The sequence below is a fragment of the Podarcis muralis genome, chromosome 2 (genome assembly GCF_964188315.1).
Source record: "Podarcis muralis chromosome 2, rPodMur119.hap1.1, whole genome shotgun sequence".
Classification (NCBI taxonomy): Eukaryota; Metazoa; Chordata; class Lepidosauria; order Squamata; family Lacertidae; genus Podarcis; species Podarcis muralis.
In genome coordinates this window covers 6,104,438-6,129,427 of record NC_135656.1, presented here as the reverse complement: position 1 = coordinate 6,129,427, position 24,990 = coordinate 6,104,438, and the positions used below count along the sequence as shown (strand labels likewise).

The following is a 24,990-nucleotide window of genomic DNA, read 5'->3' as shown; positions in this document are numbered from 1 at the left end:
TCGCCACACCCCACTCTCACACAAAAACTAATCTCACTACAGCCAACCAAAGACAAGCAACCACACTCTAGGCCACCCCCAACCTCTCTCACCACCAAGGAAATACAACAAGCAAATAGTAAGAGAACCCAGACAAGTGACACTGATACAAAACCTGACACATACACTAAGTAGAGTCAAACCTTGGTTTTTGAATGTCTTGGCTGCCAAATGTTGCAGAAGCTGAATGTTGAAAACCCGGAAGTGAATGCTTCTGTTTTCGAACGCGCCTTGGAAGTCGAATGGCTTCTGAGGCGCATTTTTCATTTTCCCCCATTGACTTTGCAGCCTGTCTGTCTGTAACCCTCTGATCCTCGGTTTTCTAACGTTTCAGAAGTCGAATGGACTTCTGGAATGGATTACATTCAAAAACTGAGGTTCCACTATAGAAGCATAACCACCCAACCTACCCCCTACCCCTCTCTTTTCTTCCTAACCTAATAACTTCATGCAACAAAAAAATATCTACATGGTGCCTAGGAAACAACTTGCACCTTAATATCAGCAAGACAAAGGAGATGGACTTTTGGAGGAAGAGAGGAGAACTAGCCCCACTGTACATCGGGGAGGGCTGTGTGGAGAGAGTCTCTTCCTTTAAATTCCTAGGAGTTTATCTCAGTGAAGACCTTACTTGGAAAATCAATACAACCCAGCTGGTTAAGAAAGCCCAACAGAGACCCCATCTCCTCAGAGTATTGCGAAAGAACGATGTCAATCAACATATGATGATCTCTTTCTACCGGTCCACAATAGAAAGTGTCCTTTCATACTGCATCACGGTGTGGTACGCTGGTTTGACATCAACTGATAGGAAGTGCCTACAGAGGGTGGTGAATACAGCACAAGATATTATGGGCTGTCCCGCGAATCCGCTGGATGAAATAGCGGAAGAACGTTGCTTCAGGAGAGCGAGGAAAATGCTCAGGGATGATTCACACCCTGGCCGGCACTTTCATGATCTCCTGCCCTCAGGCAGAAGATATAGAAGCATGATTAGTAGCACCAACAGGGTAAAGAACAGCTTCTATCCGTGGGCTGTTAGGCTGCTGAATGAAAAGGTAACAACTTTCAGGTTTGGTGGGTGGGCGTCAGTAAACGAGGGGAATTAAGACTAAGAGAGCTGGGGGTGGTGCTCATGTGATCTCACAGTATACAAGTTGTACAAGTGACGGTAAAGTATTTCAATGTCTCACAACAAATAAAACTGATCTGTAGAAAACACAACTTGAAAAAAGAGACAATACATGTATTTTTGTAAACAACTAACTCTTTAATAAAAATATATATTTTAAAAACCAGTGGGTTTGTACCTTTCTATTGTTTTAATTTAACCAGGGCAAAAGTGATTTTCAGAGCTCAGTTCAATCTGCATCTGGATTTCAACAAAGCAGCTACTTTGCCCTCCTCCCCCGCCTATAGTAGCAAAATCTGAAGATACAGGAAATAGCCCCCCCCCCCACAGGCCTCTCTGCCAAAGTTGTCCATAAAACTCTGCATTTGTTTGCACTCATACCTGATATTTATACACCAACCCTGATATCTAAAAATCTAATTTCTGATCACATAATCATAAATCCTCCCTGAGTCAAGCAAATAAACTTGCATTAAACATGTTATTTTAAATGGAGCTGCTGGTTCCACCACCACCACCTGTGAGTAAATGCCTCAGTGTTCAATGCAAATAAATGGGTGGAATACAACATAATGCTATTAAGAACCTTCAGTCTGCACAAGCATTTCAACTTGCCAGACCAAACAATCCCTCCTCTCCCTGCATGCTGTTTTGGGGTTAATCCTGAACCAATTTCAAGGGGTGCAGAGGGGCAGGGGAGAAAGGGGGAAAGCCCTGTTGCGCAAGCGGAAGTCCTTGCACAGGGCTTCTGCTGACAGGCCAAATTTGGTGAATCCTGCCCTACATATTTATCAATGACTAGTTCTCCCTCCTTCTCTAAACCCTCAGATTAGAGTAAACCAAGACAGACTTGCAACTGAAGGCTGTAGTGGGGAGGGTGGAGGGCAGGAGCAGTTTGAGCAAAGAACCAGGTTTCCACCAACACCGTTAATTTATTGATCAATTATTTTAAATGTATTGGGAGGCTGTAGATGGTGAGCACACCCCAGCACCCCTCCTGCATACATGTTATGTATGCAATATATTCTTAATAATATTCTGCCATAGATTTACAGATCAAATCTGGGCTAGTCAATTACCTGGCAGTGTTCCCCCTCTGTAAAATGTGACCCATGTTCTCAGAACAGTATAACTATAGTTCATATATGTATCTTCTATGAGTTGCCTTTGTAACTTGCCTTGCTGTTTGGGGATGAAATCATGTGCACAGCTAAACCTGCTTTGCACATGAACCACAGGATTACTTGGGAGTAGGTCATGCTGCTGCCAACATTCCTGGATTGTCCACTGACTTTTTGCAAGGCCAATGCATGTGCAACTGCTTGTACATAGGCTTCCATGAGATCAGGACACACATACCATGGAGTCCCACATGTGTGGGACATGTTCTAGCAGCGTGCCCAAAACCAGTAATCACTCAATGTGGCTTCACACAAGGGCCTTCTTCATGGTGGCACCTCGCCTATGGAATACCCTTTCCACTGACCCTTATCTTCATTTCTACATGAGTGTGGGGAACAACCACGTCTGTGCCCTTAGCATACACAATGCGGAAATCATACTTAGTCAACTACAGACTTCTTCATCCACTGAAGAACGGCAGACCTTCCCAAAGGGTTGGTGAAGATTGTCTCTGACAGCTTATGATCACAGTGAGCACGCCAGGCACTTCTGTCTTCCACTGCCTCCCGCAGTTTGGTCAAACACATGCTGGTAGCTTTGAGAACACTGTCCAACCATCTCATCCTCCGTCGTCCCCTTCTCCTTGTGCCCTCCATCTTTCCCAGCATCAGGGTCTTTTCCAGGGAGTCTTCTCTTCTCATGAGGTGGCCAAAGTATTGGAGCCTGAGCTTCAGGATCTGTCCTTCCAGTGAGCACTCAGGGCTGATTTCCTTGGACTCTGATATAGCATTGCCAAAAACACACTGATGGAACTCATTGGTAGCAAAGACAATGCCGAGAAATTTCTTCTCAATCAGTGCATGAATCTGTTCAGACCTGGTGAGGGTTCTTGACTGGCTGGTTCTTATGTTGGAGGAGAAGAAGAAGAAGAAGAAGAAGAAGAAGAAGAAGAAGAGGAGTTTGGATTTGATATCCCGCCTTTCACTCCCCTTCAGGAGTCTCAAAGCGGCTAACATTCTCCTTTCCCTTCCTCCCCCACAACAAACACTCTGTGAGGTGAGTGAGGCTGAGAGACTTCAGAGAAGTGTGACTGGCCCAAGGTCACCCAGCAGCTGCATGTGGAGGAGCGGAGACGCGAACCCGGTTCCCCAGATTACGAGACTACCGCTCTTAACCACTACACCACACTGGCTCTCAGACATACATCCAGGTCATCTTTAGATGCAACAGCCTGGATTGCCACCCTCGCCTTACTCAGCCTCATTTCTAAAGACCTGTGATGAGGAATCAGACAAAATCACAGAGGATCAAGCTATCAAGGGTTACTAATCACGATGGCTGTCCTGTCTCCACATCCAAGGCTGAGTATCGCTAGTGAGAGAGCGATGTGGCCTTTCCATAGGCATTTGCTAGCCACTGCAAGCACAGGATTGGTGGGGCCGGCCCATCCATGAGGCAGACTGAGGTAGCTGCCTCAGGTGGCAGAATTCAAGGAGCCCCTCCATGCCCCCCCCAAGAGGCTTCTGGGTTTGGGCGAGATATCACAAGACCTCCATGAAATCACGCCACGAGGCATTTATTAGCCCCAGGAAAGCCAGCGCAAGGCTGCTACTTGACCAAAGAGAGCCAGCCCTGGAGAAGGAACAGAGGTAACTAAGGCGAGTCCTTTCTCCCCCGTCACCTTCGGCGCATGCGCGTGAGGGCAGTTGGCAGCGGGGGGGGGGGATCTAGAGAGGACGAGAACATGCGCGAAAGACTGGCAGAGCGCATGCGTCGTCGTGTAGGAGTTAGACTAACGCTCGAGAGGGAGAACATGCGCGAAAAGCAGAGACGCGCACGCGCGTAGGGGAGAAGGGCTGTAGGCGCGTGCGCAGCAGCCAGCGATCCGGCGCCGCTTGCCTTGGGTGCGCGCGCGGTTGAGGACAGCGAAGCGGCGGCAAAGGTGGCGGCGAGCGGCGCGCATGCGCTGTTCCGGCGTCTGGCTTTTGAAGGGAGAGAGAGAGAGAGAGAGGGAGGGAAGAGGGAGGGGGCGGGTATTTTGCTGCGTCACCGCCCGCTTGGAAGCCGCCGTTGCCTGAGAGGGAGCGAGGAGGCAGAGCGGCGGGAGGAGGTGGGAGGGGGGGGGAGGGAGAGAGGGAGAGCGCGAGAGCGCGCGCGCGCAGTGCTTTGTGGGTAACAGGCCTGAGCCTTTGAGCCCTGAGAAGGAGTCCCGGCCGCCGCCGCCGCCGCCACAGCCGCCTCCTCACCTTCGCCCGAGGGTCTTCTTCCCACCCCGACGCCGCTGGTTTCTGGCCGAGCCCTTCGGAGAGACGGAGAGGAGGAAGAGGACACGCGCTGCTGCCGCCGCCGCCGCCAACGCCGTCCGCCATGTGAGTGAGTGAGGCGGGGCGGGCTGAGCTAATCTGTTGCTGGGCCGGAGGGGGGTCGGGAGGGATTGGGGTCAGATCGAGGCAGATCAGCCCGGACGGAGCTACCGGCAAAGGGAGAAAATACCGCATTCTCTCTCTCTCTCTCTCCCCCCCCCCGATGGTAGTTAAGGAGGGAGCGGGGCCAGAACGCAGACGCGGGGCTTAACCTGCGCCGGGGCTCAGCCCACGCCTCTCGGCGCCCTTCCGGAGAAAGAGCTGAGGGGGAAAGCGCCCCTGAGCAGGTGCAGAGTGCGCTCGCCTCGCCGCCGCGCTTCGCGCAGGAAGGTTCCCAGGGTCACGAGGGCGGCCTTTCCCGGGCAGAGCCGTGCATTTTATACTCTGCACGTTTCCCTGTAGGAACTAAGCGCTGCCCTGACGGGCCCGGCGCTGGGAAGGTGGGAAAATGGGTCGTTATTGTGCGGCATCCGGAATTAGAGGGCGGAAGCATGTGCGAGGCAATGCCGGGAGGAAAATGGATGCTCGTTCAGGTCGGGGTTGGAGCTAGAAGTTGACTTTCATTTTTGGAAGGGTCCTGAGGTGGCTTTTTTTTTTTTTTTTAGGTGCTAGGAGCATAGCTGTCAACTTTTTCCTTTTTTTAAAGGGAAATTCTAGGGAATTTCCCTTTAAAAAAGGGAAACGTTGACAGCTATGGCCAGGAGAGGCAAGGGCATAAAGGAAGTTAGGCAGCAAGATTTGAGAGGGAAAGAAATAGCAGATCATGTGAGACACAGAGCTGGATGCAGTGGGTTATGGGCTCTGGGACATAATGCATGTGGTTAGGGCTGGAATGTTGTAATATGACTCGCTTAACCCTGTACGCTAAAGAAGATAGCCGTCATTGGGGATGCCTGGCTCACTGGGGAATAGGCATAGGAAGAGGGCAGGCAGGGCTTGGGAAAGGAAGTAAAGCTGGCTTAAATAATGGGACTGTAACATACCTAGCGAGATGTTTCACCGGAGGAATAGTGGAAATGATAAGTGTGTGGGCAAATCGTTTGCAACTGTTCCATGGCAAAATGAGAGAGCTGAGATTGTACAGCCACATGAGTAAAAGGCAGAAGAAGTGCTTTTGCAGGCAGTAATGTGCTACATCTGTAACTTTAAAAAAGATAATTTGTAGTGTTATTTATCTTATAGTAACTTTTCAACCCTCTGAGTTTGGGACCTTATGTCTTTTCCAGGGCTGTCTGATGTCGAGAGGCATGCAGAGGGCTTACACTTGCACTGTGCCCTAACCACCTCAAGCAAGAATAATTTCTGTTCTGTTAGGGCAAAGTCATAAACACCTGTTATTTCCAGTCAGGCTTACTAATGCCTATTTTCCTTCTCTTTCTATAAATGGAGGGTACTACTGACCTTGCTAGGTGCTCTCCAGCTTTGGGGATATCTTTTATTTTTTAAAGGTCTGGAATGACAAGCTTTGTTCCAGTTGGGCATAGAGAAGCTGCCTCCACTTGCTCTCTCATCTCATTGTGGTTTGGGAAGAGCTACTGCCTTGTTTTAATTATGATTTCCTAGCATCGTTACCTAGGAAGGTTCAGAGATGTCCTGTTGTGCTTCTCATGTAATACCCCATGGGTTAGTTGAATTTGTGCTCCTGACCCACAGATCCTTGTATAGTGTGCAAAATATAGTATGATTGCATCTTGCATACTTGTGCATTTTCAACTGTACATGTACAACTGTACATGGTTGAAAGTCAGCCACTTTGCTGGAAAACTCCAGCAAATTACATGCAAGGCAGAGAGCTTAAAAGTTCCTTTTGCAATGAGTTTTCCAGGTGGTTTTGGGTATGTGTTTTTGCTTATATGTGCCATCCCTGGAATGTAACCCCCGTGCAAGTCACACTTGTACTGTAAAACCTTGTGCGAACCTTTCTATACACAACTATAGACCAGATTATTGATGCTTAGTGGTGGGTAGTTCAGACAGTGAAGATCAGAAGGCAGAGGGGCCAAATCAAAAGGCTTGAGAAACACTATTCTAGGTAAAATGAATTGTAAATGAAAGATGAAGAAACAGATAAAACATGTTGCCTGAAAGCTGTTAATGAAATAAAATGTTATTTGATATGCAAACACATGCACTTATAACTCCACTCAACAGTCTTGCAACAACAAAAGGTGGATCTGGAGGAAGGAAGGAACTGAGACATTTTGCCTATGCTCACTATTGGTACCATGACCAAATTGCTTCTAATTTTGTCTTGAGTGAAGAAGTTAAAGTGGTCTAGAAGGAAGACAGGCTCTAATGACTGGTGAAATGGCCTTGCTAACAGTGACTCAGTTCAGAGCTAATGACAAATAATAGACAAATTTTTGCCAGAACCTTGGGCCTGTCCAAACATGTTCCCAGTTTGGTCAAGCAATAGTTTGCTGCAAAATCTGAAATGTGCAAACTGTGTTTTGCTTCCAAATCAGAATTGGAAGACCACTTCAAACTCTAGTTTTCAGTTCCAGTATTTAGCCAAATAATGCCTTTTGCAAGCAGTCATTTGCAGGATATATATATACCTGAAAACAATGGTTTAACCAAGGGAGCAAGGATGGAAATTCAAGCATTTAGGCAGGCATATGCATACTTGAGGCTCAGATTGAAATGCCCAAACCATGATCTTCTCTTATGTAAGAATTGAGTCATTGTCGCCAGAGAATGCCCATGCAAGTCTTTAGACAAACTTGTTCAGCCATTGTCAAGCTGTATGTCATTATGCATCCAGAAAAGTAGGCTTTGTTTTTTTAACCTTACTGAAGCTATAGTTGTAATATAGAATTGCAGCAGTTATTCCTCCTCCCACTTTCTCTATATTACTAAACAGCCCCTCTAAAGGTAAGTCAACCTCCTACATAGTTGATGCTGATTGAAATCGCCAACATGTTCATGTAGGACTTGGATCCAGAGTCCTTAATTGAAAGCAAATGAAGTAATTAGCTGTGTTGACAGAAATACTTACGTTGAGAGACAGTATGAGAATGGGATGCTCTTAGCAGGCATGCATCTATTTGTCACTTTAAATACACTGCTTATGGGTCCACAAACAGTCGCCCCCCAAATAACTGCTTAAGCAGTCTGGAAAAGAAAGGAATATGGCCTCTAGTTCCCTAACATTGATTCAGTTTAAATGTTACCCATGGTTCCGTTCGAATGAAACATGCATCTTCCTCCCCCCCCCTTTGATCTATTATAATATCTGTCAGGTAGAATCAGAATAGACATTAAAAAGCAAAATGAAATGGTTCTTCTGTGTAAAGGAAACGGAGTGGCAAATAAGGCAAGTGAGAACATGTGTATACAAAAGGAACTTCCATCACATTGTAGTGTGACCAATTTTCAGAACATATGGCAGCAAGGGGCAGGTCTGAGTGCTTTTAAGTTCTAAAGAACAAAATTAACTGACAGTGGTCAATGAAGCTATGGGGAAGAAGGAAACTGCTTCTCTCCCTCAAACAGTAGAGTGTATTCTGCACTGCAATGCTGTCATTCTGTAAAACCATTTTAATTTGTCCTATACTGTATAAGTGAATAACTGCCATTTACTATTGTGTAAAAAAAAAACCAAAGCAGTACATTTGGAGCCATGGTTGTGGTGAAGGAAAAACCTGTCTCTACTGCTGACATTGGATAGCCCAACCTCCACTAAGTGGGACCAAGTGGGGAGAGATAGAACAGGTCTGTGTATGCAGAGCACACACTTGTCTTATATCTCATAAATCCTTGCTATAGTATATAGACACTCTCTGCCCATCATTATTGACATTTTGCTAACTCTGAAGAGCTGCCAAGAGGTTGCTTGGGAAGGAACTGCTCTTCTACAGCAGAAAAAAAAATAATCATCCAGAAACCCTGATTTACCAGTACTATGCTGTTTCCCTTTGCTTCTTGAAAGTAATGAATATTCCTAGCAACTTTAAGGGTAGAAAATACCCAGCACAAGAAGGTAGTGGGACAGGCAGTTTTAAATGCAACAAGGGCTGAGATGAGGCTTCAGCTCTTAGCAACAGAAGCACATTCAGGTAAGTATCTGTTACCCCTAGTAAATGATACACAACAGGCTTTGTTGAGTGGGTGGGAATGAAGCTGCAATGTGGCTACATAATACTCAGTGTTTTGTGATATGATGTGCAATCAAGGTATCAAAGGTGTGTGTGTGTGAGGGGGGAGCGTGCATGGAGTCTTATAGGTTTAAGTACAAATTTAGTGATGCACGTGTGAACTGAGATATCGTGTACATTAGTGGTTCCCCATTGGTGGGTTGCAGACCCCAGGGTGCCCATGTAACCCACCCAAGGGGTCCGTGGCACCAATCACATAACAAAAACTACCATAGAGATAACAAAATTTTCAAGTAGGGAGGGGGTCTGTGTCTTGGCTTTTGAAAACGGGGTCCACAGTACAGTGGTGCCCCGCAAGACGAATGCCTCGCAACACGAAAAACTCGCTAGACGAAAGGGTTTTCCGTTTTTTGAGTCGTTCCGCAAGACGAATTTCCCTATGGGCTTGTGAACGTCTTGCGAGTTCTTGCAAGTTTATTTCCTTTTTCTTAAAGCCGTTAATAGCCGCTAAGCCGCTAATAGCTGTGCTTCGCAAGACGAAAAAACCGCAAGACGAAGAGACTCGCGGAACGGATTAATTTCGTCTTGCGAGGCACCACTGTACTCCTCTTATTGAGAAACACTGGTGTAAATGATTGTGTGATTGAGGAAATTGAGAACATAGGAAACTGCCTTATATTGAGACAGACTGCTGATCAATCTATTTCAGTATTGTTTTACTGGCTGGCAGTGGTCTTGTAGGATTTTGGGCAGAGTCTTTCCTAGCCCTGTCTAAAGATGCCAGAAATTGAATCTTGGTCCTTTGCACACAAAAGGTATGTGCTCTACCATTGAGCTTGGCCCTTTCCGTTGTAGTTGGAAATTATGTGGGATGTGCGGCTGTGCATGTAAATGAGGAGAGATATGTGGACTTCAGAGTGCACATGATATGTAAGGCTTTAGTAGTAATCATATTTAAAATGCAGTAGGATGCAAGCCAATTCTCCACCCACCTGAGGTTTAATTGCAGCTTGTCCCCTGTCTTCTGTAATTCGTTTTTATTAAAGTGTGTTGTTTGTCTGAGCCCCTCTGGGTAGAGCAACTTACAATTGCACTCAAAGTGAACGTACCCTAAATCAAGATTTATTTTATGGTTTGTTTTATCTTAAAAGTTCCAGACCAAATATATAAAATTCTTGTAAACCATGCTTAGTTTGGGGCTTTGTTTGATCTTGCTAAATCTAGAGCAGATACAAAGAACTGAAAGCAGGATCTCAATGTTGCCAACAGATCATACCTTTTAAGCATAGAGGGCACAAGCCAAAAACATTGCTTTGTAGAGCACTGGGTGTTGAGTCTGAATCAAAGAACTGCTCAGTACGGCACGTCAGTGCTGCTGCTGCTGAGATCTGCTCAATATCTGCAGTTGACTAGAACTACACTTGCATCTAAAAAGAGAGCAAAAGCTTCTTTAATCAAATAGCATACTGTGTGAATAACACCCTTTTGATATTACAAGCCCCTGAATCATGTTGAGTCCAGTTTGTACTTTAAAATTCCTTTGAGTATCTTTAATAATAACCAAATACAGATGTGTTAGAAAATGGGGTTAATAGCTAATAGAGCCCATTAGCTCTGGAGTTGAACTGGTGTTCCTTTCCATCTAAAAGTTCCAGGCCCCCTTGTATTCAGAACGCACTGAAATAAGCAGTTCTGGATAGGAGACACTTGAGAGATTATTGAGGACCATCAGAGTAAAATAAAAAGCTGTACAGTGGTACCTCGGTACTCAAACGGCTTTGCTCCCGAACAAACCTGCTTCCGAATGCCACCAACCCAGAAATGAGTGTTCCAGTTTGCAAATGTTTTTCGGAAGCTGAACATCCGACGCGGCTTCCAATTGAGTGCAGGAAAGCTCCTGCAGCCAATCAGAAGCTGTTTCTTGGTTTTCGAACCATTTCGGGAGTTGAATAAACTCTCGGAACAGATTAAGTTCGAAAACCAAGGTACCACTGTATTTTAATCAGGGCATTTGGGACTAGGTACAGTGCACAGATGTGTTGAAAAGCCATTCAAAGAGGAAGTAATGGTGCAAGCATATACCGGTATGTAGCTTTTTGGATAGCTTACTGGTTTGATTGCAGCAGCTAGTCTGTCAGGCTGGCTTTGCTTTTGTTTATATCAAGACCATGGCAACAAAAGTTGACTGTTCTGTGGCCTCAACACACACCATTCTGTTCATCAGAACTTGTTAATCTGTTACAAATTTGAAGTTTTATATTTGTACTTCCAATTCTAAGACGCGGGTGGCGCTGTGGGTAAAAGCCTCAGCGCCTAGGGCTTGCCGATCGAAAGGTTGGCGGTTCGAATCCCCGCGGCGGGGTGAGCTCCCGTTGCTCGGTCCCAGCGCCTGCAAACCTAGCAGTTTGAAAGCACCCCCGGGTGCAAGTAGATAAATAGGGACCGCTTACCGGCGGGAAGGTAAACGGCGTTTCCGTGTGCTTGCCAGATGCAGCTTTGCCACGCTGGCCACGTGACCCGGAAGTGTCTCCGGACAGCGCTGGCCCCCGGCCTCTTAAGTGAGATGGGCGCACAACCCTAGAGTCTGTCAAGACTGGCCCGTATGGGCAGGGGTACCTTTACCTTTACCTTTACCTTTTACACTGTGCCCTGGTTCTTAGACTTATGAGCATTTTGAGAGTTGGCTTTGCCATTCTCAGGCTTTTAGCCATTGAAGTAATGGCACAAGCGGAATGACTTCTGCTCATGCAACAGAACATCCACTCCCTCTCGTACCCCTGTGTGTCCATCAGATTTGTTTTGAGGGGATTCCCCCCAACCCTACAGAGCAAATTGGGGTGGGGTTATGGGGGAGGAGAGGAGAGGAAGAAGAAATTCCAGTCCATGAGTGGATGTCATTTTGCTTGAGCAGTGATTGTTGGATTAAACCGTGTGTCTAACAGCTCTTTCAGAAAGTGCCTTTTATGAAAGCTGGTATCCTTACTGTAGCAGCCTTTTTAAGGAATGTTACCAATAAGTGAATGACAATGGCAGCATGATCATGGGGACCCTAGTTCTTTCAGTTATTGGCTCCGTGTCAGTTCTGTCATGCTGTAAACTCAACAACATTATCTCATGAAGGCCTAAATTTGTATAAATTGGGCTTATGATTGCATGTATTTTTTTAATTAGGAAACTCCAGTTATGATTGACAAGATTAACAAGGATTAAAATATATTCAACTGAAATAAGTTTTATAATATCAGGAAGCAGTTCTCAACCTCTGGGTCCCCAGATGTTGTTGGACTACAACCCCCATCATCCCTGAGCTCTGGCCTTGCTAGCTAGGGGTGATGGGAGTTGTAGTTCAACAACATCTGGGAACCCACAGGTTGAGAAAGGCATGTAGAGACCAGCAAAGGGGGGGGGGGGAGGCTACATGGTGTTTTCCACTTGATACAAAGTAATCTGACATACTTACCTTTTCATGTCTTTTAAAAGGCGGTTCCTGTCCACTTGGAACTTATTGGCAATGCTTAGTTTCATAAGGATGGTAATAGCAAAAAAACCCTAGAAATTGGGATGCAAATCGAATATTAGAGATACAGCAGTTGGAAAATAATTTGTATGAATAAACAAAGTGGTTACATTCTCCTGTAAACTTTGAAATTATATGGAGAAATGAACTAGAGTCAGTGTGGTGTAACAGTTAGGCTGGGCTATGCCCTGGGAGACCAGAATTTGAATCTGCACTCAGCCATGAAGCTCACTGACTTCCCTTGTGCCAGACACTGTCTCTCAGCCTAACCTACTTCACAGGCTTGTTGTGATGATGGCATGGGGAGAGGAGAACTATGTACATCACCCTGAGCTCCTTGGAAGAAAAAGTGGGAGAAATAAATACATTATTGAAGGCCCACTATAAAAACTGCTAACATTCTTGAATGCATTCCCTTTTTCTATTTCAGTTTTTTACTTGATAGAATTATGTTTATTTTGCTGTCCAGCTTAAACACATAAGGCCAACACTTTTGACAAGATGGAAATAACTAAAAATATTCACATTCTAATTTGTTCACCATATTTGGGGGACCTAAACCTAAACTATGGGTGGGGAGAAGCCCATATGAGAACAGTGCAGAAGTCTTCTGCCTTTGTATTGTATCATCATGGCCACCATCTACCTAGTGCAGGGGGGAAATGCAGCCAGGTGTGGCACGGGTGTTGGCGTTAAACTAGGAAATTCAAGAATTCCTCTTTGGTGTTGACAGCTTCAGTGCAAATTCTTGACTGAAAATGGAGTGGTGCCATAATGCATTGCCTTTTCTGAGGATTATGAACATGTCAGTGGCTTGCTGCTGATTGTGTAGATCACAGTGCTACTGGTTTTCAAACAAGCATTCTTTATTTCTGCAATTTAATGGTGCAATCAGCTCATGTTTTAGTTGATCAGTATTTCCTCTTTTGGTTCTTACTCAGAAATTCAAAACTCTGATAGAATATTTCTCAGAACACCAAAGGATTATATTGACTTGTCTATGACAGAGCTTCTTCTGAAACGTTTGGGTTTTGTTTTTTGGTAACATTCTTTGCTGCTGCAGGGATAGTTCCTTTGAGCTTTTCTGTTTAAACATTAACTTTTCTTATTTCAATGCACTACTTGTGAATCTGCTTCCCTCTTTCTGAGGATTTCATAAAGACAATGAGCACCATATTTATGGTGCTGTTGCCTTCACATGTGTGATTGTGCAGCAACACCTTAGCACTAGAGTAGAATTTAAAATGATGTGCATATTGCTCAGCTTCCTGACATACAGGAAGACCTGTTGAAATTAAAGCTACCAACAAAAGACATGTTCCTATCAAGTTTCTGTGTCTCAAGTCAAACACCTTGCTTGCAGTGAAAACCTGTTCATATCTAATCAGAAGTAAGTCCCATTAAGCTCAGTGAGACTTAATCCCAATGTGGGAGGGGCGGGCTCTGGACACCTGCATAAGACAAGTAGGTGCTTGGCTGGGCGCCCAGGATTCTTCAAGTTCTTTGAATACTGTTGCAGTCTTGCTTTGCTGTAGATAGCGAAACTTGTAGCAAAAAAAGAGAAGCTGCTAGGAAAAGCTGCTAGTGTAACACAAGCATCATACTCATTAGAGTTATTTGTTGCTTTATGTCAAGTTGTTTGTTGTGTACATTTTTTATCTAATACTCCAATTACCTTTCTAGGCAGCCTGCTTCTGCGAAGTGGTATGACCGAAGGGACTACGTCTTTATTGAATTTTGTGTTGAAGACAGTAAAGATGTTAATGTAAATTTTGAGAAATCCAAACTTTCGTTCAGGTAAGCAAAACACCCAAAAGTTGACTATGAACAGAGATCACATGTATATGTTTCAACTGGATCCTGTTCTTGAGACAGTGTTAATATTATTTTTTTTCATTTACCTACAGTTGTCTTGGAGGAAACGATAACTTCAAGCATTTAAATGAAATTGATCTTTATAATTCAATTGATCCAAATGTAAGTTGCTTTCATTTATCTATGGCATGCTTAATTTTAGGGTGTAAAAAACCACAGCACTTCACTTTGTTAGTATACCTATAAGTATAACCTGTAAATAGGTGGTGGTGACTCTTGCTGCCGTTTAGTGTGCAGTTTGATTACAATGAAATAGTTGAAAGGTTGTACTCAGTGTTTGAAACTCCCATTGTTCTAGGCACATTTTGTGATGGGATTTCATTAAGGCGAGCAGTTTCTGATTAAAGCTGCAGAGTAGAAGGAAAGGTGGACCTTTTTCTGCCTCCCCACTTCCAGATATTATCTGAAAACTGGAGAAGAAACCCTCTTGGGGTGGGGGAGGCAGGGGAAGGACTAGACGATGTGAAAAATGAACATAATATTTTAGCTGCAGTTCATTCATTTTCAGCTTTGTATTCTTCTTATAAAAAAGTGTGCCTAGACATTCCATTGTTGCGCTCATAACGAGTTTAAGGTGCCTCCTAGCTTTCATATCTCAGTTTTTAACACTGATTGTACTGAATCCTGTAAAAGCATGTAGCCTCCTGGGAAAGCTAAAGGTGATGTAATGTTTGATTGTGTTGCACCTAGTAGACAAATTACCAACTTAATTAAGTTATTATTGATTCCTCTAATTCTTCGATTATGTATGTGTGTGTTACTAAGTTCTCAAAAAGAATTGGTAACTACCATTAGTACCATTAGGGAGTAGAGCATGAAGCTCTGTTTCTGTCCATTGCTGCTCAGCTTCTGTTGCTCTCAGTCTTCAAGGCATTTAATTGCATCATTACACATGGCTCAGAGTCTTCCCTCTGCCTGCTTTGCTTAATTACATTTGGAGGAAACAGCAGTGGAAGCATGATGGCAAAGCTTACACACTACTTGAGATTTTTTGACCATTTAATATTTGATATTATGCTTTGATCGTTGAGGGTAGGGGTGCTTGACAAATGTGGGGTGGTAAACTCCAACCATTTTGACTACTGACACGTGTTAGTAGTCAAAATGCAAGTAGAAGACAAATTGCCACTGTAGTAACTGCAGGCTCCCTCATGCCAGTGAAGTCTAGTTCTCATAAACATTATGATGAACCTGTTTCTCAATTGTACCATTTCTATAGCTTCCCAAAATATTCAGTGTACCAAGAAAGCTGGGATGTCAGCAAGAAGGCTAATGCAGCTTTTTGAGTGTTTTCTTAATATGAAGGAACACAGTTGTGTGAGCCCTCATCTGTAGCCTTGTGTAAGAATCAGGCACATGCTTACTATGTTAAAGGAACTTCTTTTCTTTTCAGGAATCCAAGCATAAAAGAACAGACAGGTCTGTCTTATGTTGTTTACGAAAAGGAGAATCTGGCCAGTCATGGCCACGATTAACGAAAGAGAGGGCAAAGGTAAATCTTTATTCATGACAGCACTCTAACCTCTATATTGGTGTACCTCAAGTTCTTTAATGTGCCCCTGTTCTACATGTACTTTCTGAGGGCTCCAACCTAGGACTATTCATTCTCCATTTGAACATACAGAGATTCTCACAGGCAGATAGAATGCACACTAAGACCTACTTTGTACAGTGGTACCTCGCAAGACGAATGCCTCGCAAGACAAAAAACTCGCTAGACGAAAGGGTTTTTTGTTTTTTGAGCTGCTTCGCAAGACGATTTTCCCTATGGGCTTGCTTCGCAAGACAGAAACGTCTTGCAAGTTTGTTTCCTTTTTCTTAACACCGTTAATACAGTTGCGACTTGGCTTCGAGGAGCAACTCATAGAACGCGGTGTGGTAGCCTTTTTTGAGGTTTTTAAAGACTTTGGTGATTTTTGAAGCTTTTCCAAAACTTTCCCAACACCGTGCTTCGCAAGACGAAAAAAATTGCAAGATGACAAAACTCGCGGAACGAATTAATTGCGTCTTGCGAGGCACCACTGTATAAGTTCTGTGGTTTTATTTACATTAGACAAGGAAGAATAGGTTATCTCTGAATATCTCTCATGTACACAGAAACATTCAAAGTATAGTAGCAGACCACCTGGCTGCTGTTCCTCAGATCAGGTTAGAATGAAGTGAGCTGTTGCCTCCACTGATTTATTTGGGATTGGTGAAGATACTCTGCTGAGAGATTGCCCAGTTCCTGTGTATAATGCCCCAGAAACTTTGTGCCCTGTTCTAGAATCTGAAAGCCTAGCCTTTAAACAAATAACTAAAATTATGATTTGCAAGTCAAATTATCTTGATTTTTTTTTGTAATCCTCATCCAGGAGTCACATTTTGAAACCATTAGACTTATTATTAATTCATTAAATTTGTATACCACCCTATACCCGCAAGTCTCGGGCTGCTTCACAACATAAAACCACAATATAAAAGCACCAAATACATAATAAAAAATAAAATTATAACCCCTGCAAGTAGAGGGTTAACTTGTAGAACAAAGTTAAGTAATTTTTCCTAATGAATTAAAATACTCGTTGGGTAGAACAAAAGTCAGAAGAAATGTGTTACTTCAATTGAGGGCTCTTACAGCTCCTATAGACTCCATCCCATCCCTATTTGCCTAACTTGCCTGTGACCTTATTTCTATATCCACAGCTCAATTGGCTCAGTGTGGACTTTAACAACTGGAAAGACTGGGAAGATGATTCTGATGAAGATTTGTCCAATTTTGATCGCTTTTCTGAAGTAAGCAGAGCATTCTGCAGTTGATGACATAGCTTAAATTATTGGGCATTGATCTTGATCTCACTGAAGTCTTGATAGTTATTTTGGCTCCTTTTCATATATACTATTTTTACTTGCTTGATCAAAACAAAAAACACAACTTTACTTAATACTCCCTTGCGTCATTTAGATGATGAACAACATGGGTGGTGATGAAGATGTAGATTTGCCAGAAGTAGATGGAGCAGACGATGTGAGTAGCTTCTCTGTGATTGGAACTTTTAGTCTCCTGCTTGAGGCTGATGTCAATACTTGATGTATATTGACATTTGTATAGTGTCACTGTTTGGAAACTGGGTAGTATTCATTGATGTGCTTCTGCTACTGGAAGGACTTTCTGCCGCACACCAGAACTTCCCTTATCCACAGCTTCCTAAATCTGCCCGGGGAAGGGGTGTCCCACAAACCTCCAGAGCAAATTTGGGTAGGTCATGTTTTGCACAAATACTGCCCTTTTTTTGAAACTTGAGAATAGAACTGGGCAGTATGCCAATATATTGTCCAAAACAGGTTTAAAAGTCCATATTGTGATATCTGTTCCATAATTTTTGAACTGGTAATATATTGCGAATCGTGTGTGCGTGTGTGCACATGCTTGCACACACTATGTGAAAATCATGATGGGGGAAACCGTGAAGCCAGCCAATGCCTCAACATAGCTCCATCCTTATTTCAGACATTGTGATAATATCAGTATATTGTGGTCTTTAGCTGGTAATACGTTGCCGTGTTGAAAACCAGATATCGCCCATCCTTACTTGAGAGTTTATTCCTGTATCCAAACTCTACTTAATACACTCATTTGGGAGGAGACTTATCTGCATCTAAAATGTGATATGCACAGTTGCATATAAACACTTGAGTCCAAATTTTCTTGGTGCTAATGTATAAAGTAGCCTTAACTCCATATCAAAATATATCTAACCCTTGTTCTCAGCATCAGCGACGGAGGAAGCCGCTTGAGCACCTGGGGCGGCACACTCAGGGGTGGGGCGAGCCACCCATAGGGGCAGGGCACACTGGGGGGTCTCCGGAGTCTGCCTGCCTCCTCCCACTCAGCTGCCCTACAGCTGGGGTGGGAGGCAGCAGGCAGACCGTTTTGGGCAGCACAGAGTCTGTGTGTGCCCAAGCCAGGAGAGATGCGTGGTTCAGGCATGCTGCAGGCCCCATGGTGAGTGCCACCTGGCATTTTGTCACCCTCCTCAGTGGTGACACCCTGGGTGGCTCATACCCATCGCACCCCCCTTCCTCCACCCCTGCTTAGCATAATAATTCCAGATATGTACCGTATATTTCGCCCTATAGGACGCACTTTTTCCCCTCCAAAAATGAAGGGGAAATGTGTGTGCGTCCTATGGGGCGAATTCAGGCTCTCGCTGAAACCTGGAGAGCAAGAGGGGTCGGTGCGCACCGACCCCTCCTGCTCTCCAGGCTTCAGGAGAGCCCCAGTGCCAGCCCCACAAGGTCGGGGGACAGAGGGAGGCGGAACACTGTCTCCCGAAGTGGTTTGGAGGCTGACGGTGGGGAGACGCTGTCGCCGGACCTGATCTGAAGGCGGGCGGCGGGGAGAAGAGTGCTTCTCCCCGCTGCCTGCCCTGCAAGCTCTGGAGACAGCTGGGAGGCGCAGCGCGTCTTCCTGCTGTCCCCGGACCTGATCTGAAGGCAGGCGGCGGGGAGAAGAGCGCTTCTCCCCGCTGCCGGCCCCACAAGCGCCTGGGGGGGAAAATAAAATTTTATTTATTTATTTCCCCCCAAAAAAACTTGGTGCGTCCTATGGGCCGGTGCGTCCTATGGGGCGAAAAATACGGTCGATGCTTGCCTGTAGAGGTCCGCAAAGTAATTTTGCAAATATTGTGCTATGGCTTGCTTTCATAGCTGACTTTAATTGCTAACCTTCTGTGTTTCTGTCCTAGGATTCACCAGACAGCGATGATGAAAGTAAGTTGACTATTGTTCTGTCTTTACTTACCATATACATCCAAAAGAGTTCGACAAAACTCTTGGCACTTCTCATGAATATTTACTAAGTTGTGCCTCCCATACCTCATTAACATTTGCCTGACAAAGATTGCCACGGGCCTACTATCCTGCTATGCTACTTGGGTGGTGGAGAATGGAAGAATATTCTCCCTCAAGGTGATTTTACCCTGGGAAAAACTTGCTTTGCACTTGCATCAAAAGAGGGTGAGGTGGAAAAGCTCTTGTTGGTGGCAGGGCATAGGTTGAGCTATTCTACCTACACTCTTGTTTCTAGAGTGGAGCTGGTCATGTTAAATTCCGTATTAGTAATTGAAGGGCTTTCTGCTGCATTCTTGTAACTCATGCGTGACTGGGCACACAGGAGAAGTACCTACATAATTTTATTTGTATGCCACCTTTCTGCCATTCAGACCATGCTCAAGCTGGCTTACAAAATGAAGAAAAATCTTTAAAAATCTAAAACGAAAGACCAATACCCCCCCCCCCTTAAAATACCGCAGCCCAAGAGTCTGTTCAGCAGCCTCAGCTTTTGTAGCTGCAATCAATCAGGGCCCCACCCTCCCAGGCCAGGTGGAAAAAGACCTGCAAGGCAGGGAGCAGGTCTTCCAGGACTTAAAGCCAAGATGTTAACTTGCTCCCAGATCTCCAGCATCAAGATGGAAGAGAAATTGTAAACATGTTCAAGTTTACCACTGCAGTCCTTTTGAGGCATGCTTCTGTGAATGCACAATCTCCACTTCATTCTTCCCCATGATTACAACCATTATGAATTTTTCATATACACTATACTCTCAAGGTGCTGCGAGTTGCAGCTACCTAGAATAATTTGGTGTTAAGAGGCATAAGAGAGTAATCTTTCAGAATTGGCCAGAATAATGGTTTGTAACACCACTCATGGACTTTGTAAGCATTAACCTGGCTGTTTAGATGGCCTCTGCTTGGGTTCACAACAACACACTCCCCCCCCCCCAAAAAAAAAATCTGGCAGGTAGGGAATACACATTTTTCATTTCCACTGTGATAGAGAAAATGTGTAAACAGTAGGAGAGGCTTTGGTTAGCTTACCCAGACATCTTTATGCTCAGGGGAGAGGCTGTGTACTGCTGGACATACTTGCCAGTAGTAGTAGCATTGGGTACATGGCTCTGTGGGTATTGATGTCTTTTTGTCACAGTAACTCTAGTGGGGCATATTACTCACATCTTTGGAGGTGGGACTGTTCTTCAAAATTGTTAAAGCTAACAATAACTTAGTGCAGACTTCCTCAGCTGCTATCCTCTCAGTGTTTTGGACTACAACTCATCACTGACTATGGTGATGAGAGCCTGTAGCCCAAAACATGTAGAAGGCACCACATATTGGTGAAAGCTGTTTCAGTGCCTTAATTCTAGTGCTGTTGCCATACAGTATTCAATGTTTGTTTTGTTTTATTTCAGAAATGCCAGACCTGGAGTAAAGGGAACCTGCTATCTTTTGGGGGTTTAGGGAAAGAACTTCATCACAACATTTCATAATTGAGATAAGAATTCCTGAGTTGATAGCTCTAAAGGCAGAAAATGCATCCTTTTAACTCATCTTCAACCTGTTTTAAGCAGCTTCATTGATGATTGGTGCGTACCATTGTTCAGGGCAGTCTTAAGCTACGTGAGGCAATAATGTTATGCATGAAAGGTTTTCCAGACTTCCAAAAACAAAACAACAAAAGCCACACACAAACAATTGAGGTATAGGCAATCGAGAGAAAAACAGTTGCAATAAAAGGGTTTACAACGCCTCTTTGCCTCATCATCAAATATAACAATGGGAAAACTCTCAATTTACATGAAGTGGTAAACATGTACTTTCCCCCTCACATTGTGGACAGCAGGTAACTTAGAACGTTTCAGATTTTATGCCTGGAACAGAACTGGCTGAAGCAATGTTTTAATTGGCTTTCAAAATTTAAACTGGTAACATGCTGTACCTCTTGGGGTGTCTTCAGGGTATGTTCCACTAATGTTTAATGCTCTTCACTTTGTTGTATTTAATCACTAGTTAGTGTTCAAGATATCCTAGCTAAAACTAGCAGTCCCTTTAAAACTTAAAATGGGTGAAGCCTGTACATTTGGTTGTTTGATCCTCAAAGCTCTTACATCTCAATATGGAGGGGTTAGAGCCTGTACGTTGTTGCTTGTCAATCTGTACATTTAGACCAAATTGTATTTGCACTGTTGGTATGAAAGCGAGTGACAAAATGTTAATACACTATTGGATCTTCTTTTGGGGTTTTTTTTTTTTTTTTGACCAGTTTATGATAAGCCTAAAAACCTCAATTTGTGTTCAAAGCAGTGGGGATTTTTTAATGTCTACATTATTTCTAATAAACTGTTGAAGACTCCATGGCTGTCAACTGTCTGGCTGGCTGTAACTTCATGTATTCTTACTATTTGTTGGAATGGAATACTTAATTTCTAGTTGGAATAAAAGTGTGGGACTATTTCATCTGTTTGAAGGAGGAAAATTGTAATATTCCCAGGCAAGTCTTTTAAAAAAAAAAGGATCTGTAAGTTGTGGGTACACTGACAGTTTTAAAAAAAAATGTTGTGATTTGACTAAAATAAAAGCAAGTTTGTCCTCCTTTAAAAACGGTGAGCTTCTGCATTTGACACTTGTTTTCTGCAATACTTTTTTAAAAAAGGGTTCTCAAGCTAAATATGTGTGACTGAGGTGGGACACTTGGAGTTTGATATAGGCTGTTAATACTGAAGAAGCATTTTTTCCATGTACACTTTAGTTCCCCCAACTCTTAACATGCACTCCAAATGCACACAGTTCCACACCTTTTTTGACTGTTGCATCGAGGGTCCTCAGTGAGCTTGCGTTTTTAGGAAGGTGTCGAATTAAGGAATTTGGGGGATTAAATTATTTGGATTTCATAGAAGTGCTGTCTTCTCAACCAGACTTTCCCCTTTAATAGTATCAGATAGACATAACATGAACTTAGGCTTGCCACTGGCTTCCAACTTAGCAGCTGCTCTGAAACTATAAATATCTAAGTTAAGTCTTAATCAAGAGGCTGTTAAGAGACTATTGATCTGAGATGCAAACAAGCATTGGGGGGGGGGTCACTTGTTAGTGAAATGTAGTTTATGTATGCCCTGAGGATAGCTGGTCATCACCTTGTCCAGAATATCCTTGTCTGCAGCCCCCCGGGCAGAATGAGCTCCAAGAAGCCAACCTTGCTGAGTCCCTTGCCAGAGGTAAACAAACTCCATTTTTTAAAGGCTATTGGAGTCTTAAACCAATAATAAGTCCTTCAAATGTGGGAATGGAGCAGAGAGAATATATCGGTACATCTGAATTGTTTCTTAAATTCAGAAGCACGTGATTCAGTTGGTGTTGGCTTATTATGCTATTGCAAACAGCTGTGCTGTATCTGATGTGCCTCCACTGAAGTCAGTTGCTGGAAGACTGAAAGCCTAGTAGAGAATATTTGTGGGGAAGCAGGGTAGACCAAAAAACAAAACGAGAGAAGGGAGGGCTGGGACAGATAGGGATGTAAAGAAGTGAGTGCTTAAGGAGTGTGTTAAGGAAAGGCCAGAAGAAATTAAAAATTTAATATACTTTTCTGTGATTCTAAACCCCAAGGGGCTGCCAACTTGGGCAAGTGCCATGGTTGCTGTGAAGGCCTTCACTGGCAGCTGGATAGGGGGGGGGGCGCAGACTGAGCTTTCTTTAAGAAAAAAAGTCTCTAGAATGTAAGTGATGAAGCAAACCTTACAGATAACCTAATCAGTTTTGTGAAATGAACCATCTTGGTTGCTTCTGCCTATCAGTGTTAGAGCCACAATAAGTAGATACCAATCAATCCTGCTTCTTTCTTATTTTCTAGTCCTTGGAATCTCTAGTTTCCCTTTTTTCCATATAAACCAGGAGGCATCTTTCCTGTGGTGGGTTCATCTCAGATCAGGTATTCTCTAGAAGTTACTTTCTGCAAATACTATTATAAGATTTGGCTTGTAGTCTGTGCAGGAGCCAAAAGATCAGGCACTCATTAAGAATTCAGTGTATATTTAACTTACAGTGCAATATCTACTAATACGGGACATGGGTGGCGCTGTGGGTTAAACCACGGAGCCTAGGACTTGCCGATCAGAAGGTTGGCGGTTCGAATCCTCGGGACGGGGTGAACTCCCGTTGCTCGGTCCCTGCTCTTGCCAACCTAGCAGTTCGAAAGCACGTCAAAGTGCAAGTAGATAAATAGGTACCGCTCCGGCGGGAAGGTAAACGGCGTTTCTGTGCACTGCTCTGGTTCGCCAGAAGCAGCTTAGTCATGCTGGCCACATGACCCAGAAGCAATATGCAGGCCAATAAAGCGAGATGAGCGCCACAACCCCCGAGTCAGCCACGACTGGACCTAATTGTCAGGGGTCCCTTTACCTTTACTTTACAATATCTACACAGAATTAAATACTGGTGTTTAAAGAGACTTACTCCCAAGTAAGTAGGTCCAGGATGGCAATATAGGCTTTGGTTTAGGGTTGGCATTTGGGAAAAACAGGGTTCTTGTGCCTTAAGACAAACTCAACACATTGAGCCATTTCTAGTATGGAAATACAATTATGGGAAAATCTTCACCATGGCTGTTCTCTTAATTTTGTATTATGCCTTGCCCCTCCCATGCAGCAGCCATTTTGTAACTGGCTCCCACTTGGTGAAAGGCAAACCATACCAAGACTCTTGGTGGGATTGGATCTGCATATGTCTAATAGTCTACATCAGAGTTGGTGTGTATTTTCCCATACTTTGAACTTGATATGCAGCGTTCTTGCCCAAAAGGTTGGAGGTTGCTGGCGCAGCCCTTTTAAAATGTCTGAAATTAAGAACGCAAGCACATTGAGTCTGGGTGCAGCTTATAATCTTGAAAGAGCTTCACAGCTAGGGCATCGCCTGGTGCTTCCTAGCATCTGTTAATCAAAATAATGCTGTTTGAACATGGGAATTGTATTTTTCTGGCTGATTATTGCAAATAGACTTAACTTCCATGTGTTATGAACCCATTAAAAGCCCTTTATCTGCTACTGAACTATGCACAAGACTGCATTGTGTTCTGCAATCAAGGAATTGGATCTGGCAAATCACATTTAGCACCCTAGGAATATTTGCTTGATGTGAGGCATGGTTTGGGAACCTTTTTCAGATTCAGGCTGCATTGCCTCCTGGGGAATCTTCCCAGAGCATCATGCTAGTTGACCAGGGTGGCGGAGCAGACAGAGGCATCCCATAAACCTACTTTCATACATACACATACCCATCCATTCCATTCTACCTTGTCTTCTGCTGCTTGTCGTCCTTAGCTCCACCCCACATGACAAGACACGTTTAAAAATGCTCCTATTGGTGCCAATGCAAACGTTTTTAAAAGCCTAATTGCTATATGTAGGATGAGGGAGATGGCAACTTGTAGTGGCGAGGCACAGTGAGGGGAGAGTTAACGTTTATCTCACAAGCTGTGACTCCATGAAAATTCCACCTACCTGTACCAATAAATCTTCTAAAGTGCTTTCATGCACACCTATAGTGTTAATTACTGTGTGGGGTAGTAAAGCTGAGGTTTTTGTTTTTTTTAATTCTTCAGTTTTTCTTCTACTTATTAGGTGGAGCACTTCATATTGTAAAACCTGATATTGGAAGCAGAATCATCAAAATATACAAAACAATCATACCTGTGTAATTTGCGATTTCAGATTTTTTAAAATGAAAGGTATATTCTGATCCTGTTGTATGGTGAAATATTGCATCTTCTTTAAGCCGTTCTATAATTGTAAGAGAACATTGGTGTATGCTGAGAGAAAGTGCTTTGAATTTATCATCCCTAGTAGCTAATACTCCGTTTTTGGGTAGATACCAACTTAATCAACACTGCAGCAGGCAGTGGACAGACTGTTAAAGCTGCAAAAATGAAAATACTTTTTACTATCCCAACAGAAAGTCCTTTGGCATACAAGAGAGAGCATAAACTGGTTTTAATGCAGACTCAAGAATTTGGCTACAAGATAGATGTCTTATTTA

General features: G+C 43.7%; 1 protein-coding gene across 1 annotated transcript; it reads left to right on the top strand.

Moving 5' to 3' along the window:
* The first annotated feature begins 4,437 nt into the window (after positions 1-4,437).
* PTGES3 (prostaglandin E synthase 3) lies at positions 4,438-21,564 on the top strand. Its single transcript, XM_028721418.2, has 8 exons — positions 4,438-4,662; positions 13,954-14,067; positions 14,178-14,247; positions 15,539-15,637; positions 16,831-16,920; positions 17,090-17,152; positions 18,873-18,897; positions 20,376-21,564. Coding segments are annotated over exons 1-8 (483 nt in total). The 5' UTR covers positions 4,438-4,660; the 3' UTR covers positions 20,396-21,564.
* The last annotated feature ends 3,426 nt before the right edge of the window (positions 21,565-24,990 follow it).

Coding starts and splice junctions, on each gene's coding strand:
- PTGES3 (XM_028721418.2), top strand. Junction 14,248..15,538: donor ATAATTCAATTGATCCAAAT/GTAAGTTGCTTT, acceptor TTTTCTTTTCAG/GAATCCAAGCATAAAAGAAC. Junction 18,898..20,375: donor ACCAGACAGCGATGATGAAA/GTAAGTTGACTA, acceptor GTTTTATTTCAG/AAATGCCAGACCTGGAGTAA.